Raw genomic sequence first — 19,832 nt, 5'->3', positions numbered from 1 at the left:
ATTACAGTAATCCAATCTAGAGGCTACCAGAGCATGGATAACTGTGGCGAGGTTCTCCCTGTCCAGGTAGGGTCGTAGTTGGGCCACCAGCCGAAGCTGGTAGAACACATTCCATGCCACCGAGGCTACCTGAGCCTCCAGTGACAGGAGCGGATCTAATAAGACCCCCAAACTACGGACCTGCTCCTTTAGGGGGAGTGTAACCCCATCTAGGGCAGGTCGGACGTCAACCATCTGGGCAGAGAGCCCCTCCACCAACAACATCTCAGTCTTGTCAGGATTGAGTCTCAGTTTGTTAGCTCTCATCCAGTCCATTATTGCGGCCAGGCAGCGGTTTAGTACATCAACAGCCTCACCTGAAGAAGATGAAAAGGAGAAGTAGAGTTGCGTATCATCAGCATATTGCTGGAAACGCACTCCAAATCTCCTTATGACCTCACCCAGTGGCTTCATATAGATATTAAAGAGCATGGGGGACAGAGCTGAACCCTGCGGGACCCCATATTGGAGTACCCAGGGATTCGAGTAATGCTCCCCAAGCACCAACTTCTGGAGACGATTCTCGAGATAGGAGCGCAGCCACTGCCAAGCAGTGCCTCCAACTCCCAAATCCGCAAGACGCCCCAGAAGGATACCATGGTCGATGGTATCAAAAGCCGCTGAGAGATCCAGGAGAACCAACAGAGTTACACTCCCTCTGTCTTTTTCCTGGCACAGGTCATCATACAGGGCGACCAAGGCTGTTTCTGTACCAAACCCCAGCCGAAAGCCCGATTGAAATGGATCTAGATAATCAGTTTCGTCCAAGAGAGCCTGGAGCTGGCGAGCGACCACACGCTCTAAAACCTTGCCCAGGAATGGAACATTTGCTACCAGTTGTCATGCGTGGGGATGCAGGCGGTGGCGGGTCAGCAAGCTATGGAGAGGGAGTGAGGGAAGCCAGGGGAGCAGGTGGGCAAGTGAACAAACGTGCATGGGATGTTGGAGGCAGTGAGTGGGCATTGTAGGTAGGCAAGCAAGCAAGCGAGCAGGCACGCCAGCATCAGGAACAGGCAGGCAACTGAGCATTGGCAGCAGATGAACAAGCAGCCAGGTGAGGGAGCGGACAACAGCAACAACAATGTGGGGGGTAGGCCAGCAGTGGCAGCAACCTGGCCAGGAGGGAGGCCAGTAAGTGGCTTCACAAGGGAGGTGGCAAGTGCCTAAGAGGCTGGTTTGGAAATTGCTTGGGGGGTGGGGTGGGCTTTTGGAAGTTGCCTGTGGTGGGGGAGACATTTTGGGTTGCCTGTTGTTGGGGGGGGTGGAATGAGGGTGGGGAAACTTTAGGGAATTTTGTGTATGTGTGTATTTGGGAGTCCTTTGTATGTGTTTGAGAGTGCCTGAGTGTGTGTGTGTGTTTAGGATTCCCTGGGGTGGGGATTTGGGAGTCCCTGGCTCTGTGTGTGTGTATATATTTGGAAGTCCCAGGGGGTGGGACTCCCGGTGTGTGTGTGCGTTTGTGTGTGTGTGAGTCTTTGTGTGTGTGTGTTCAAGTGGGATTGACATAAAGCACACAGAGGCAAAGCCCCTAGTAGTAAGCATGCAGTCCTATTATGGATCCTGTTATTATTATACCTATCTCTATAAAAAGTTTATGGACTGCTGTCTTTTGATTACTGCAAAACAGCATTTTAATTGTGTTTGTTTTTGAATTGTTTTCTGAACCTCCTTGGGGAATTCTGGGATGAAAAGTGTCATAGCAACACCAACATAAATAATCATAATAATCATTCAGAGGAGGTCAATAGAGTGAAAGCTCGTTATAACGCAGGAGTCAAAAGACAAAGGATGCACACCCACGTTATAGAGGTTCCGCGTTATAATGAGAGCCACATACTGTATAGAGTATTTTACTCGGGAAACATTGTCATATCCACGATATATCTGAATCCACAGTACAGCAAACCTCATTATAACGAGCTTCCACTGTAATGATTTTTTCATTATGATTTTTCACAGTGGACAGTTGGGAACACAAGATGAATGACAAAGCAATGACTTCCATAACATTTCTTGTTTGTGTTCTTATTTCTATTCTTAAGCCTTCCACTCTGTCTGAAATGCTGCCGCTGATCTGAGCAGTTCAGATCATCTTAATGCTTTATACCACTCTCTTTGCTGGCATTCTTGCTACTTTATGCTTCTTAAATTTACTTTCAAACATCTCACATGGCTTCACGCCTCTGCATCAATCTTCTTTTTGTTCTCTAGCAGTGCTGGTCCAAGACATGCTGCTGCCAAATGAAACCTTTTCCCCAGTGAGGGCTCAGTTGTGAAGCACACAATTAACAATTCTATCCTCTTTCCATCCAACCCTGGCACCACCATTCCATGCTTTACAACTGCTTTTACAGCCCTGATTTATTACAGCAAAAGCACACACACACAAAAGTTTTCAAACCTTCACACAATTTTGCTTTTAATTTATGTAAAATATATATTTTGCTAGGGGCGGCTGCTGCTCGCTCCACTCTGATTTGCTAACCCACCCACCCTTGTAAAAACCACCACCCCGTCCTCTTAGAGCTTACCAAAAGCTCTTTACAATCTTTCCCCATGCTTCTGCTAAAGGACAGGGAGGACTGCAAAAGGCTTAGACCTTGTGCCACAGCCACCAGGCAATTATGACGAAGAGTCGATCTGGCAGGACGGGCAATACAGGAAGGCGGCCAGACTCAGCATCCAGCCTGGGGATCAATGACATCTGCAGCAGCAGATTACCAAGATGGCTGGCTGCTGCTTCTGGCAACCTTCCTCCTGCCTGCACTGCTCCTCCTGTCAGACTGACTCTTCAGCCTAACTGGCCAAGCGGCAGCAGGAGCAGAACTCCAAGTCAGCTGGGAAGGAGGAAGGTGGCCAGTAGCAGTGCCAGCCAGCCTGATGATCTGGATCCCAGAGGCAGGGGCCCCAGGGCTGGAAGCCTAAGAAACCGGCGGAGCTTGGGGTCTGCTGCAGCCTGCCCTGGGTGTGCTCCGATGGCTTGCCTGGGCCACCCATCCACCACTTCTCATCACACTGTAATTTGCAGTGCCACTTGTCTGTGGCTAAGCAAACTGCAGTGTGACAACATTCTAACATTTTTATGTATTATAGAAGAAAGTAATAATAAAATGAGCATCTGTAATCATGTATATGCTTGACTGCCCACCCCAAACTATATATTTTTAAGGATAAGAAGAAAGGATGCTGTGGCAACCAGGGTCCTTCCCAGTGGGTTCCTACATGCCCATGTTGGCCCAGGTGCTGATTTGGGGCCTATTTCCCACTGCCCCCATTCTCTGCCACTCTCTGAGTCATCACCTGGGCTGTTGGGTGCCTGTAGGGCAGCATTGCTAGGGCCTATACTTTAAAATGTCTTGCTGCACTATTCAGAGACTTATTCCTACCTTCATCTGTTTCTCATCCATGCCCTCCATAATGCCACCTGAAGCAGGGGGTTTCACCCTGTTCTCTATATGCTTCTCCTAAGAACCTTTGGTCTATAATATCTCCAAGTTAAACCTAAAGTTATTCTCTCTGTTCCCAACAATCTAAGTCCCCTTTCCCTTGCAGCTTCCTATCGCTGGAATTCCTCTTCCATCAGACTCCTTCTTAACACGTATCTTTTCACAGTGGCTTTTCTATGTTTTATTTCCTTGCCTTTCCTCCCTAACGAGTTTTGCCTTTGATAAGACTATAAATCTTTGGGCCATTTTATTTTTCATAGGTACACAAGAAGCTGACTTATGTCAGACTATTGGTCCAACTCACTCTGTTTTGTCAACCCTGACTGGCACAAGATTTCAAGCAAGGCTCTCCTCCAGCCCTACCTGGAGATGCCGGGGACTGAATCTGGGACCTTCTGCATGTAAGGCAGTCTACAACTGAGCCTGGCCCTTCCCATTGTTTTTGTGCGTCTAGTTGTTTCGCGCTATGTAAGCAAAGAAATAAACACAGTCAGAATTGCCTGCTCAAAACTTCTTCTACAGCAAGCCACTAACATGCCTCCTTACTCTGCCAAGATTAGATGGAAGGAGGGGAAATCATGCCCAATCTGGAGAACTACGATAAAGTTCAGTGATAAGAAACAAAGGATCTAGTTTTCCTGGAGCAGTCCACTTCCTTAATTCCCAACAGCAGGGATTCTTCTTGCAGAGATAAACAGCGTAACACATGTTTCAGGCATACTTACTATAATATATACACTCTTGCCAGTTCCTGTTGGTCCAACAAATATGGATGGTTTTTGATGCATTGTCAACAATTCCATCAATGAAAAATATCGAATGGTGTCCAGAGTGGGGACAATTATTTCATTAAACATCATATCTTTCGATATAGGTGGAGCCGTCTGAAGTGCTTCCACCCAAGGCTCCCACCTTCCTGCTCCCTATTTCAAGATATACAGAAATGTCAAAACAATGAGAAAGAACAACACAAAAGATATTTATGGACACATATTGTTCAGAACCACTCCGGTCACGGCACATCACTTAGGGTATCAAAAACCGCACACACAAAAGATTGCTGTGTGCATATTGTGTGCTGCTGAATCCAGAACTCAGGTCTACACATGTGGGGACTAACACAATATCAGGGCTGATCACTTATTGGGGGAGCAAGGAACCAAATCTACATTTCTGCCACTATTTCTTGAATGGCTTGGTTGGGGGCAGAAAGATTCAGGCCCTGTGAAGGAACTGGACTGCTTGTATGGACTCTGCTTTTACATGCGCTGCTGTTTATTATACGGTCATGCGTATCTTTCTTGTCTGTCGCATACCTTTCTTAACTGTTCATTTTTGGGATTATAGGGTTAACCTGCTCAAATGACCTGCTCTGGGGCTCAAATGATGAGGTAGTAGAACTCCGCTGTGTACCATACTTGAGAGATGGCATGTCTCTTGTCTGAGCGTGGGACAATTAAAGGCCCTGCTAATTCCTGCTTGCACCAATACATACTTCCTGCTGGCGAAAGTGTTCAGAGCCTATGCCCTGCTCAGTCCCATGCACACTGTATTAGAGAAGGTAGTCGGCCAGAGTCAACATTTGCTACCTCTGCTGTGGCTGCAAAGAGTCCCATACTAGTTGCACACAGAGCAAAACTAAATGAATCTGTTTTGTGACATATACAGAGTGCCAGCACTGTACAAAGGCTTACATATTGCTTTCAGCAAGAGTTAATGAAGCTTTTTATTTCTCCTTTCCCCCCTTATCTCCTAGATTTTATAAATCTCGCTGACCTTCTACACTCATGCAGTCCCAACTCAAACCATTTGCATTCCAGCATTCTGCTGGTACATCTGGGACTCCACTGCAGCCCTGAAAGTTCCCTAGCTCCATTCCCTGCAGCCCTACTCTCCGCCTCCATCTATTTCTCTCCCCACAACCCCCAAAACAAACTAAGTGTAAGCTATGGTCCAGGCAACGTGGGTTGGGGGCGCCTGTGTATCATCTTGACATAATTACACCATGCTCTTCTGCAGCACTGCATTTGGTGCTTCAAATCACAAAGCCATTTTTACCCACTGACCACCATCTTGGCTGCATAAATAAATAATAATTATTTTATTTTGATTTAAATGAAGGTGTAGCTGTCTTTTGCTATTGCCCCCAAAGAAACTAAGTGTATAATAGCACAGTGCAATTGACTGCCCGCCCCCAGGCATACAACAATCTCCAGATGAAAGATCCTCAAAAGTTGCTCCTCTGTGAATTCAAGTACAACTTGCAAGTTTGTGAACATGTGTAAAGAGGGACATGGGCAAGCCTGTTAACAGGTGACAAGGACCTAATTTCACTCAGTGTAGTCCATTATTTCTCTTGCTCTTTGTCCCAGTGTGATGGACTGGAAAATGCTTCTTTAATAAGCATCAGACAGGGAGAGTGCGTCCCTGCTGGACCTCTCGGCAGCCTTTGACACCATTGACCATGGGCTGTCTAGCTGGGATGGGTTTGGGAGGCACTGTTATATGGTGGTTTCAATCCTACCTGATGGACAGGACCCAGAAAGTAGTGATGTGAGACTACTGCTCGTCCTCCTGGCCTTTGGCCTACAGGGTCCAGCAAGGTTCCATTCTGTCTCCCATGCTTTTCAACATCTGTATGAAACTGCTGGGAGAGGTCATCTGGAGATTTGGAGTAAAATGTCATCAATATGCTGATGACACTCAGCTCTATCCCTCCCTACCATCTGACTGCAGGGAGGGAGTGCTCATCCTAAACCAATGCCTGGAGGCTGTGAAAGGCTGGATGTGGGCGAACAAACTGAAACTTAATCCAAATAAGACGGAAGTGTTGCTGGCCAAGGGGAAAACTGCGCTAGAGATAGGGTTGCAACCAATTTTGGATGGGGTTGCACTCCCCTTGAAGGAGCAGGTTCGCAGTTTGGGAGTTCTCTTGGATCCTGCCCTGCTGCTTGAATATCAGGAGACTGCAGTGGCTAGGAGTGCTTTTGGCCATCTTAAAATGGTCTACCAGCTGCGTCCGTTCCTGGAACCAGCTGACTTGGCCACAATGACACATGCTTGGGTGACATCAAGGCTTGACTATTGTAACACACTCTATGTAGGGCTGCCTTTGAAAATGGTTCGGAAACTACAGTTGGTTCAAAATGCTGCAGCCAGAATGTTAACTGGAGCATGGCGCAGACAGCATATTACCCCTGTGCTTTACCAACATCACTGGCTCCCAATTTGTTTCTGGGCCCAATTCAAAGTACTAGTTTTGACCTTTAAAGCCCCAAACGGCCTTGGACCAGTGTATCTGAAGGACCGCTTGCACCCATATGCTCCTGCCCTGGATTTAAGATCATCTGCCTCTGGTCTCCTCTGCGTGTCTCGAATTAAAGATGTCAGACTGACAGGCACACGAGAGAGAGCCTTTTCAGTTGTGGCTCCTAGGCTTTGGAATTCACTGCCTCAAGAAGCCCGTTCTGCTCCCTCCCTGATGGTTTTCCAGAAACTTGTAAAAACTATCTTGTTCCGGAGAGCCTTTGAGAGGATCTGACAGGTGAGTCTGACACTGTCTCTACATTTTCTATTTGTAATTTTTCTTTTTTAATTTTTATCTTGTGGTTTTTACTATTGTTTCCCCATATATGTACATATATATGTACATGTAGGTTTCTCGGTTTGTTTGTATAGGTATGCTTATTGTATTTTATGGTATTTTATGTATTTTAAATAATTGTATTTTATGTATTTTAACGTACTGTTTTGTCTTGTGTTTTTATTCTGTATAATTTTATTATGTGTGTGTGTGATTATATTGTAAGCCACCCTGAGTGCCCCATTGTAGGATAGAAATATTTTAAATAAATAAATAATGGATTCTCCCTCCCCACATACACACCCAGAGATCATTAACTAATTTCTGAAAGGAATAAATGCTATAATTCAATAAAGAATATTACTTTAACTTCAAGGTGATATTAGAAATGAATTTACCAATTAATTTCCAGAAAACCTCTATTCAGAATAAATGCACTTACATCTTTGACAAACCGGTAATCATAAATTGTTCCATCTTCTGGATAGGGGACAGTCAGTATTTTTGCACGGTGGTGCTCAAGGCCACTTAACAATTTATATTTTTCTCTTGTCTCCTCGCTCATTGGCCCTTCAAGCAATTCTCGCACTATCTTGTCAAATTTCAGCCGATCATCTTCTTTACAGCTGGCTCCAACAGACCAGGTGAGAGAAAACACAAAAATGCTCTGGAAGAGGAAACAGATAAGTAGTAATAGTTTATTAATACTTCAATCTTATGCATGTTTACTCTGCAGTAAGTCCTACGGTGTCCCATGGGGCTTACTCCATTGCTCCGATGGGGCTCATTCCTACGCAAGTGTGCATTGGATTGCAGCTTAACAATGCAGTATTGTTTTGAGCCTGAAGTTACAAGGAACGTCTGGAGCAGGCCAAATGCATCCCAAGAGTTTTATTGTCTCATTATTATTGTCCCTTTTACTCCACTGAACTGTTATTGTATGGTTTATTGAAGTTTTTATATTGTAAATCACCCTGATGGAAAACTGAAATCAGAATAAATTTAAATTAAATAAACATGCTTTGTGGGTTACTTTGTCTGGAGGGATCAATGTTTGCAAATGTAAGAGCATCTCCACATGACTGATAATGGGAGCACACATAAAAGGGAGACATCATGCACATGGGACCTTGGTTGGGCCAGGGTTTCTAGACACGTGGACACAAATATGTAAATGTATGTAAGATGCATGTTCACACATGTACAAGTTTGCTCAGGGAAACAATGGTATAGTGTTGGTGTTTTCCGTAGCAATCATACTGTAGGGAAATGCCCTTAATGCAGATGGGGTCCCCCAGTAGCAGATAAATCATTCCAAGACTCAAGCTGCCAGACAACTTCATTTATGGTTAAACCAAGGCAGCTCTAAAAGCCACCCAGAGATTATAGCTCATTTTAAAATACAAACACAAACACACAGAGAGAGCAAATGCCACCCTGGGCTCTTTTGGAAGGAGGTGTGTTGTATAAATTTAATAGATGCAATAAAATAAATAAATAAAATGTAATTAATAAAATAAGATACTGTACATCAGAACTTGCTGTAGCATCTTCTCCAGAGTGCTTTATGGTTTACTGCTCTGAATTATGAGAAAGTGGGCAGGGGTGGGGGAAGCAGGCAAAATGTGTATTCACAAGGCTTTCCAGCAATCAAATTCCCTGTTGGATACTTATGTTCATGTGCAGCAGCAACACTGATCTTTGCATGCATGCTCATGTGCAGCACCGCCATTGATTTTTGCATGTAATTTAAGGACTAGTTCACACTATAATGCTGGTGGGGGAGGAACCTGTGGCTCTCCAGGTGTTATTGGGCTATAGCTCCCTTCATCCCTCATAATTGGCCATACTGGTTGATGCCAATAGGAGTTAAGAATCCAGCAACATCTGGAAGTCCACAGTTCCCCACTTTTTAAAAGAAGGCACATTGGATTGTCCATACATGGAGAGTGTCCACTGTTACCTATGGAACCCAGGTCTTGGTGCTTGTGCAGAAGTATGTCAAAGCGTTTTTTCTCCTTCCACCATTGTGTTTATTTATTTTTAATATCTGCCACTACAAACCGCCCCATCCTGCAATATACACATGCACTGCAATCCTGAGTGATCAGAGTGTATTAAGGGAATAGTTGTACTGATTATAATGCATCAGGCTTGCACCCAGGAGTCTGTTGCTAAATTTACCAACATTCTAATTTGATAACTCAAAAAGAACATGTTAAAAACAAAATGATCTGAAAATATTTTATGTTGACATCTAGCCTGATCCTCCCACAAGGATTCATGAATGTTAGTTCAAATTGTAACTCTTACTCAATGCATTAAAAAGATCCTGCCCACCTCAAGCCAAGAAAAAATTTCACGGTCAGTAATGGTTTTAAGTTTTGCTTCATTGTGAAACTCATCCATCAAGCAATCCATTAGATTCATTAACGATCGAACCAAGTTTGTGTCTGATGTAGGAGACAGTTCCTAGAACAGTAAACACATGTTCTCTATAGTACACAAATTTAATTTAAAATAAACTAGTCCTTCACCTGCAATGTAAGTCATTAGGTGACAATATGAATTATTTACATTTACAATGGAAAATTAAACAACACCTAACTTTAAGCATTATGGATACAAAAAGAGAGGGGGAAAGCACTTTGTTATCCTCAGTCCTATTTCTTTAGATTCTTCTCTTAATTATGTGGTGCAAGAAATAGGATTAACTATAGTAACAGCAATGGCAGGAGCTGAATGAAAGACCAGTCTAATTCCACTGAGATATTGTCAGTGAATGCCTACACAGGCTTCAGACTGATAGTGCAATTCTATACATGTCTACTCATACGTAAGTCCAATTGAGTAATTGTAGGAAGGGACAGAGGTTGAAAACTTAGCTCCATTTCCATCAATAGCAAAACTACAATAAATGTGTTCTAGAATGTAACACAAATAGAAAAAGACCTCTGAAAAAGAGCCTAGAATAAAGGGATGTGAGCAGCCTAATTCTGTGCTATTTCAGTCTCAGTGGAGCTCCCATTTGTGTAGAATTTTGAAAAATACATATAGGTTTATTTTTAAATTCTATAGATTTTGAACCATTTCCCCCCACAAATGCACACTTTTTAAGATAAAACACACCAGTTTTGTATTCACCTTTTACATAAAATACTTCTTTTAGGGCACTGAAGCTGTAGTGTGGTAATCTGACTGGGAGTTGTGTTCCAATCCACAAAGCAAGTTTAGGAATGCTGGATTGGTTCAGTCTGCTAAAAAAACTAACTAACCTCTTTTCTCCCCCTCCCTCCCTAAAGATTCAGTTTGTAGAAAAAGAAAACATCTCATAACAATGATTCCGCATTCATACTTCTGAACTGACACGATCCAAAAAGGCAATTTCTATCTCATAAAATTCATCTTGACCTTACCTTTGTACACTTTCTAATAAACTCAACAGAAAGTGGGACTATTCTGTCAAACAAGCCTGTTATAAACTCTTTATGTAGAGGAGTGACCGTGGGTGGCATTAGATGTAACCAAGATAACATCAATGGTCTCCAGCCTAACATGTGTGGTTCCATGTAGACCATGCCACATCTAGAAACCTGTAAGAGAAGGAGACCTTCACATATATATTAAGGATAGATAACTTAACCTAACTAAATATTTGCATTTTCAGTAGACATATGAAAGCAGACTTAGATATTCTAGGTCTGATCTGATATTCTAGGTCTGATCTGAACAAAACGATAGTTGACTATTATGTAACTCACAAGACAATATATTACATGCTAAGAGTATTAGATTTACTCAGTAATAGTGACACAACCTGATCAATTTCTACGTGGGTGAAAAAAATTCCCAACTTTCCTTTTTTTAAACTTCCTTAAAAAAACAAACTAATGAAAAAGAAAAATAATCTTGAAAAAAAAGTAACTACAGATGAAGAAAAAGCTCCATTCAGTTTAGCTTACACATTACCCAAAATCTAGGTTGGAGACACAAAATATATTCTTTCATTTAAAAAAAGAAGTTAGAAACATATTATAGGAAGTTCAGGGTCCTTAAACATCACTGCAACAGAACCTGTCAAAACCAAAAAGAAATCTTTCAAAAAGTAGGAATCCAAATGTGAAAAACAGGAAACTGGAAAACCAATTATTTAAAACAATAACATCTAACAAGAACTTGACATGCTGATTCTGAATGCATTCACTCAGATGTCCTAATGATTTCAAGGAAACTAACTCTAGATGTTGTTGGACTACAGCTCCCATCAAACCTGACCATTGGCCATGCCGACTAGGTCTGAAGGGAGTTGGAGTCTAAGAATATCTTGATGACACCATGTTGACAGGGATCTAGGCCTTTCTGAACTGGCTGGAAGCATCTTTTGATGCATATGGGGATGCGTATCCCCTTCTTGACCACTCACTGTTGGGTTCAACTAACTGAGCACAACTACATAGCAACATGGAAAGCTGACTAATACCAAGTCAGACCATTGGTCAATCTAGCTCAGTACTGTCTCCATCGACTAGCATTGTCTCTCCAAGATTTCAGACAGGGGACTTTCCCAGCTCTACAGAGATGCCAGAAGTTGAACTTGGGGCCTTCTACATTAAAAATATGCACACTATCCATTGAGCTATAACCTCCTACCACTGGGCTATGGTTCTTTCTCCTCTCTACAGCTAGACTTGGGCAACATATGATGGATGAAAAGAAAGAAAGAAAGAAAGAAAGAAAGAAAGAAAGAAAGAAAGAAAGAAAGAAAGAAAGCTAATTGATTATCAACAAACAATAGTTTAGAACTAATTAATGCACTAAACAGGTTCCTTAACCTTTGTTTTTCCTGTTGGTGGACATCCAGCCATTTAAATGCCCTGTAATATTCAATTTATTTTTCATGCCTTTAACTAATATTTGTCATCAGGTACTCCTGTGTCCTATGGATGAAGCAATTAATGAGCCATTTATTCAGTCATTCATGCATAACAACACCCAAAACAGTTGACTTGAGTTACTGCATCTCCAAGTAGGGAAGCATCAACATTACCATTCCTTTACATGATTCCACTGCCAACTTCCAGGGACAAGGAGTTCTGCCTGTCACATCCCAGTCAGACTTTTACCATCCCTTTAGTGGTGGAGACAATACTTTAGCCCTTTTGTCATTCCAACAATGTTAAAAAGCCACCATTCATCAGCAAGTAAGGAAACAGGAAATTAAATTTTTCCATAACAGCGGCTTGTCACAATCCCAATGTTACTGAATAGCAGTCTTCCAACTGTGCCAACTTACAGTAGCAGGAGAAGCAACTTCTAAGTCCATTGGTTCAAAAATAAGGCTCATTTGCTGTGACATCTGGATGATCTCACCACTCATCAAACAGAGTTTCTTGTTATCATCCAGTACGGTATTCATATTCTCAATCCACACTGCATCCACTGGTCCGTCAAAAATAAGCCACTTCCTATCAGGTGTCTGGGTTGAAAGAACAAAGTTTTGGTACAAAGAATGTAAGAACTGGCAAGGTGGGTGAGACCATCTTAGAAGAGGCATTCTTTCCTCTCTCACACACAGGAGGGAATTCCTCTTCTATAATGGTGTCTACTGCGGCACAAGTGAGCATTGTAATTTGTTTTAGACTATTTTTAATGCTGTATTTTATATTATTGTGAGACACTCTCAGACCTTAGGGTGAAGGGTGAGTAATAAATATAACAACAACAATAACAATGATAATAATATCAGTATCATCTAAAAACAAGAAAGCACTATTTTTATTTAGATTAGGCAGATGTAACCAAATAACAGAGCTTGGAAAAGTTACTTTTTTAAACTACAACTCCCATCAGCCCCAGCCAGCATGGCCACTGGATTGGGCTGATGGGAGTTGTAGTTCAATAAAGTAACTTTTCCAAGCTCTGCCAAATAATTAGTCAATTAGAATTCATAAGATTTATCAAAGAAGATGCCTTCTTTTTGTGACAGTTCTAACCTTTGCTACAACAATATGATCACAGAACTGACATAAACTCTGCACAGGGCTTTTTATCATAGATTATGCCTTCAAGGCACAGGCAGCCCTCCCCCTTTTTCGTTACTAGACATTGTTTATATGTCTAGGTATCTGCTGAAATACTTTAATCTTGCTGAGTACTTACAGATGAAGAAGCAAACGCCCTAAAACTCACAGCCAGAACTCCATCAGACCACTCATGGGAGACAGGATCAAATTGTCCATACAGCTGCCCCATGGTTATAGCTTTGGGGTTGATAACAGTAATCTGGACTTTATTTTCCTCCATCAGCCCCTGGGTACACAAAGTGAATTGCATTTGATAAATCAGTGATGCATTTAATTCATCAATACATATATATATCTATACCTGTATCTACTACAGTATATGTATATCTATCTGTCTATGCATACATACACACACACACATACACACACATGCCCTATATATATGGATGGTTTGGCCATTCATGACAGCAAAGAAAATGGAAGTCATTAGTATCACATTTCCAACATGCATGCAGTAGCTTCTTGGCAAGAACAAAATGTTTCATCAAGGAGTTGCATCTCCTACCGCGGTGCCACTGCCTTCGCAGCCTCCCGGTTCTCCTGCCCCATGTAACCTGGGGGGAGGGGCTTGGAGGGAGAAGAGAAGGCAGAAAATGCCAAGTGCTGAAGGCAGCCTTTCCCAACCAGTGTGCCTCCAGATGTTCTTGGACCACAACTCCCATCAGCCTCAGCAAGCATTGCCAATGGTCAAGAAAGATGGGGATTGTGGTCCAACAACATCTGGAGGCACACTGGTTGGGAAAGGCTGGCTTAAGGTATGGGCCAAGCAGGGCCCTCACCTTCTCACATGTAACAAGTCAGAGGTGTTTGTTGTTATGAGCATCTCGTCAGCTACTTGTGACATCCCATCATTCTAGCTGCTTAGGTGAATGCTGTCAGTAGTAGCATGTTGACAGATAAAACAGATTATTTGAAGGAAGTGAAAGATCAGATTGGATGGGAGAAAAACTTGACACAGGGCGTAAAGTGATACAAGATGTAAAGACAGGAGGAACCATGTCATTAGCAGGAATAATATATACATATTGCACAAACAAACAGGGAAGTGACCAATTAGAACCAATTATCTAAATATCTGCCTGTAGATTTCTGTTAATTCAGTGCTGCTTGCAATCACTCATTTAAGTTTTAAACGTTTAAACATCACTACCTAAGCATTAAGGATGGGCAAATCTGTCAATTTCAGTTTCTCCCAGCTTCTGCTTTTTCCAATCTTAAGTCCTGTACTCTACATTTCCATATCAGTTTGCACATCTTTTAAAAAAATTCTCATCAGAAAATTTATCAGCATTTTAGTGCAAATTTCTCCTAATTTACACATTTTATATGCAATTTTGCCTGACACATTTTTGTAACGCAGTTTCCCCTACTATAATGTATTTTGTATGTTATTTTTATTAATATATGCATTTATATGCACACTTTACCCTAGCACATGCATTTTGTACACATCACTTGGCTGGAGAACTTCAATGCAAAATTTGGAGAAGTGCAAATTTTGAAGGATGACTGTGCTTTGGTTCTTGCATTGTTTCAGAAAATGCAAATTAGGCAAGTTCTCCTTCAAAATGTGATCTGGACCAAATTCCTCCCCCACCCCTAGCATACACACTAGAGATTTACAGCAAAATCCTGTATGTATCTACTCAAAACTAGGTCCCATTGAGCTCAACAGCACTGCAGCCTAACAGCACAATCCTAACCTAAGTCTCATTGAACTCAGTGGGATTTACCTCTGGGTAAACATTGTTAGGATTGTGCTTCATGTTTTAAACAGCATGTTTGCTGTCTGGGACACAATGTCTTCTACAAAGATATATTTACTTTTTCACACAGGTCACCCAAAGCAGCTGCCAAAACCCGATACGCCGATGTCTTTCCACCAAAGGGCTCTCCAACTATCATGAAACCATGTCGCACAATCATCATTTCAAATATCTGTAAAATTTTCTCAGAAAAGAATTTTGTCATTTGTAAATTCATTTCATCACAATTTATCTTGATGGCTTCTAGGATGTCATTGTAATCTGGTTTCGGCAGCTTCACACCAGGAAACAAATCAGAAGTAATGCCCTGTCAAAGGATAAATTACAAGGTATTTTAAACATAACTATCACAGGCAGTCTCTGGATATTTTGTGAAATAGTTCCCCCCCCCATTAAAAAAATCCTTTTAAACCAGCAGCAGAATCACATTGCTGTAAAAGAAACCTGTCAAACAAGAGCCCTAGTCAGATGTTATTTACTCTATGCCATTAAAGTTATGTGGGGAGCAAGGCCACACCCCTGCCATTGCATCTCCTATCAGCCTTGCCTCATACTATCAACACATTGGGGAAATGTTTGCAGTGAGGAAGCCTGCCAAACATGCATAGACTGTCCTCTTTCCTGTGCACAACCAGGGTCCCAGCTCACTGGAACACTAAATGGAGGGCAGGTGCAGAACCGGGTCATGACAGCAGGGCAAGGCCAGTATGCATGGCTTGCTTTCTCTTCCTCTGTCTCTCTTCTCCATCATATGAAAGGGAAAGGAAGAGGCAGGACACGTCACAGGAAAAGGATGGAAGATCGCAGGAGACAAACAGAGCCCAGATCTGATGATTCTACCCAACTATTTGGAAGTCACCAAGGCAGCCCAGTGGGAGAAGGAACTGAAATGCAAGATTCGCCTTGCCTCCCAGAGTGTTTGTTCTGAGGCACTTCCCCCACCCCCTTCCCCCATCCAGTATTGTTGCTGTTATCCTTCCCTCTTTTTTGTGGAAATCCTTAAAGAGGCACTACTCTGAAGCATCACAGAAGTGTGGCTGCCATTTGCACATGGCAAGGCCATGCAACTCTGGGGTGCAAATGGAAAAACTGAGGATGTCTTTCAGCTAGGGCAAATCTCACCATGAAATGTCCCTTGAAGCCCCTGCAACATTAAGGGCAAAACAAAAATGTGCAATTATACAGTGGGTTTTGCATGAAGGATAGCTGTCTGCAGTACAGATTAGAGCGAGCTGGGCACAAACAATGGAGGAAGAGGAGTGAATCAAGGAAGAGGGCTCATGGTGGCACTCCTGGGCAGCTGGATGTTGACTGGCCAGCTGCCTGTTTTTAGAAGGATCAGTACTTTTTGTCTTCCTGCCTCTTTAAGCTACAGGCAGGAACCTGGGAGAACAAAAGGGAGGGGAGACAGAGCTAGTTAGCTGTGATCATTTACCGAGAGTGGGAAAACAAGAATTTTCTTCCTTTCTGTGAGGGAAAATAAGAAAAACTAGAAATAAATAGGGGGGAGATTTAGGTGAGGTTACTCTGGAGAGGGAGGAGCTAGGTGAGATTTGAATTGGGGGATAGTAATTATTATTATTATTGTTATTATTGTTGTTGTTGTTATTATTCTGCCCTTCCTCCCAGTAGGAGCCCAGTTCAATTTAATTGAAGTGGAAATTATTATGCGGTGCGGGGCAATCTGTTTGTGGACTTGGTAAGGTCACTTGCTTCTCAGCGTCACTACTTTTCTCTATATAAAATGAATGCTGCGTTGCAGCAGGAGACATTGGATCAAGAGAGCAGTTTGGAGCTCACAACCCACCTCTTTCTTGTGCTCAGTTTGTAACTTTAGGCAAGTCACTTATCTCCACCAGTCCAGCACTCTGTTTCCAACAAATGCCCAGAGCTTGGAAAAGTTACTTTTTTGAACTACAACTCCCATCAGCCCTAGGCAACATGGCCACTGGATTAGGCTGATGGGAGCTGTAGTTCAAAAAAGTAACTTTTCCAAGCTCTGCAAATGCCTCTGACAAGCTTAAAAGCAGAGCTCGGGGGCAGCTTCCTCCCCTAATGTTTGTCTGCATTAGGAATTGTAGGGCGGAAGGCAGGGAGGCCAACAGTAGATGGAGCCAGAGCCAATGGCAGGCAGAGCCACAGCCAGTAGGAGACACAGCTAACTAATCCTGTTTTATCACCATCCTCCTTCCTGCTGATTTCTACTTAAAGGCAACACTGAGCTTTTCAACAACTCATGTTAAAACAAAGAGGAATGTTTGGGAACTTCTACATTTTTCTCTTGATAACTCAACAGCATGTTCTAGATTACATGAATTTAACAACAAAATGTCTGAGATTACTACATCAATATTTTATGGCATGCTGAAGTAAACTACAAACAATGTTTGTCAGATGTAAGAAACAAAGGGGGAGAAAAGTCTCAAAGGCCTTGAAGATATACACATAAAAAAACTATTGTATGCCCAAAGACAAGGAGTTATTAATAAATGTTTGGGCTTATGTCTTTTGCAGTCAGCATCCATTTTTTTCTCACTGTAGCTAAAATATTTACGACTATATTCTGGGATTGGAGACACAGAGAGAACAGAGACATCGTGTCTGCAATCTGCTGATGGCTCATGCACATGTGCTGTTCTCATTCCAAAAGGTGCAGTTTAAGAACGTACCTATAGCCAACAGATATTTCTATCAAACTTTAAAAAGCAGGGAAATTGGACAGCTATAGTGAATGAACCAGGGGAGCAGGAGACCAGACCTCCTCTCTGAGATATTGTACTGCCCTATAAATTTGTCAAAATGCAAACACAATTTGGGTTGGTCTTTCACAGTCCAATCCACTTCCTGTGTAGCTTGGAAGAATTTGGTAACATGTGCCTCTGAGCATATGGTGAGTGGTGGCAACACCTGCCATCTGCAAAGATGGAGAATTACATTTTTGTATGTTTGTTAGTGTTCTGCTTACTTTGCTTCTTTCCTGTTACTATTGTTTCTACAGAGAATCTAATATAGAAAATTTTATTTCCCTCAGTATTTATCCTAGAAACCTGTGTCCAATTTATTTTAATAATTTCAAAGTCTTTTTATTGGTCCATGATGGTGAAGACGGCCTTTTGTGTTTCAAATTGGAGGTTATGTTCTATTTCGGGTGCATTAACAGTTGAATCTGATGTAAACTCAGACTGATTACAATATGTTGCTACTTAAGCAATGACTCTAGGTGTTGGGAAAAACTTGGCCTGTCCAACATCATAGAATCATAGAATAGTAGAGTTGGAAGGGTCCTATAAGGCCATCAAGTCCAACCCCCTGCACAATGCAGGAATCCAAATCAAAGCATTCCCAACAGATGGCTGTCCAACTGCCTCTTGAATGCCTCCAGTGTCAGAGAGCCCACTACCTCTCTAGGTAATTGGTTCCATTGTTGTATGGCTCTAACAGTTAGGAAGTTTTTCCCAATGTCCAGCTGAAATCTGGCTTCCTGCAACTTGAGCTAGGTTAGAATCAAGTCCAGGATAGCTGATCCTCTGGTTGCTTCTTCCACTTTCTGCAGGAGAAAGTTATCTCCAACACAAGTCAGACATTTCTTGGAAGAGCCGTATCTGGCAGAATTTGTCTCCCAACAGATATCGGGATAATTGAAGTCCCCCATTACTACTACATCATGCCTCCTCAAAACATTGGCAATTGTGCTTTTCAAACGTTACATTCTCATCTTCTCCTTGATTGGGTGGTCGGTAGTAGACTCCAAGCACCACATTCCTTTTATTACTTGCCCCATTAATTTTAATCCAGAGACTCTCAGTGGAGCTACCAAGCTCATCTTCCTGTATTTCTGTGCAGGGATATATATTTTTAACATATAGCACGACTCCACCTCCCTTTTTATTCCTTCTGTTCTTTTTGAACAAGTTATATCCTTCAATTGCTTTATTCCAGTCATCGGAGTCATCCCACCAAGTTTCAGTTATACCTATCAAGTCGTAATTACCCTCCTGTATTAAGAGTTCAGGTTCGTCCTGCTTGTTTCCCATGCTCTGTGCATTAGTATACAGACATCAAAGACCATGTGATTTATGGCTTGGCTTCCTTGCTACATTTTTCTGAGGACTGTTACTGGGCCCTATTAGAGCCGATCTCTCTGTTCCCGTTACTGTGCACAAGCCTTCATCAGTTGTTGCCACCAAATTTAAGTCGCCCTCCCCCTTAGGATTCAGATGCATGTTTTCAGCCTGCTATGTTTAAACCACTTCATTTAAGGAAAGGCGGGCATGGTCAATTAAAAACACAGAGCACACCTAGGAATTTGCTAGAATATATTTCACCTCCCACTGTTTTATCTTGTGCAAACTGAGACACTCCTGATGTCCACTGGAGACTATTCTACAGCATAGTGAATGCCATTATTCTACAATTGTTTTTGGAGTTTTTTAGTGTATATTTTGCAAAGTGTTGCTGTGCTTCACATATTCACAGGAACAGAAGCAAAAGAAAATGATTTACTATAGGAAACGTCACCAAAATTGCAAAGTAAATGAAACATATTTAAAGTGACTATCTGAACTATATCAACTGTATCTTAATATTGTTGCTTCCTCCCTGCTAAAACAAGATCAGCACAGCACGTCTTGTTTCTATTATTTGGGTTGTTTGCAGGTGTTGTCACTACTCACCATATGCTCAGAGGCACAGGTTAGCAAATTCTTCCAAGCTACACAGGAAGTGGATTGGACTGTGAAAGACCAACCCAAATTGTGTTTGCATTTTGACAAATTTGTAGGGCAGTACAATATCTCAGAAAGAAGGTCAGGTCTCCTGCTCCCCTAGTATATTCACTATAGCTGCCCAATTTTTCTGATAGAAATATCTGTTGGCTATAGGCACGTTCTTAAACCTCAAGGTGTTTTGCCTATTA

At 42.2% G+C, this 19,832-nt stretch overlaps 1 protein-coding gene across 4 annotated transcripts in view; it reads right to left on the bottom strand.

The window, feature by feature from the left end:
- The window catches only part of DNAH7 (dynein axonemal heavy chain 7), a 214,745-nt gene that overhangs the window by 101,677 nt on the left and 93,236 nt on the right, over positions 1 to 19,832 (bottom strand). For all 4 annotated transcript variants that reach the window (XM_061608175.1, XM_061608178.1, XM_061608177.1 and 1 more), the window contains 7 exons: positions 14,976 to 15,224; positions 13,228 to 13,377; positions 12,362 to 12,544; positions 10,485 to 10,661; positions 9,409 to 9,540; positions 7,511 to 7,735; positions 4,211 to 4,408 (listed from right to left, as the gene is read on the bottom strand). In XM_061608175.1, coding sequence (XP_061464159.1) covers positions 4,211 to 4,408; positions 7,511 to 7,735; positions 9,409 to 9,540; positions 10,485 to 10,661; positions 12,362 to 12,544; positions 13,228 to 13,377; positions 14,976 to 15,224 — 1,314 coding nt within the window. The remainder of the gene's footprint in view (positions 1 to 4,210; positions 4,409 to 7,510; positions 7,736 to 9,408; positions 9,541 to 10,484; positions 10,662 to 12,361; positions 12,545 to 13,227; positions 13,378 to 14,975; positions 15,225 to 19,832) is intronic.

Source organism: Rhineura floridana, chromosome 2 (assembly GCF_030035675.1).
Source record: "Rhineura floridana isolate rRhiFlo1 chromosome 2, rRhiFlo1.hap2, whole genome shotgun sequence".
Taxonomy (NCBI): Eukaryota; Metazoa; Chordata; class Lepidosauria; order Squamata; family Rhineuridae; genus Rhineura; species Rhineura floridana.
This window is presented reverse-complemented; position numbering and strand designations above follow the sequence as displayed.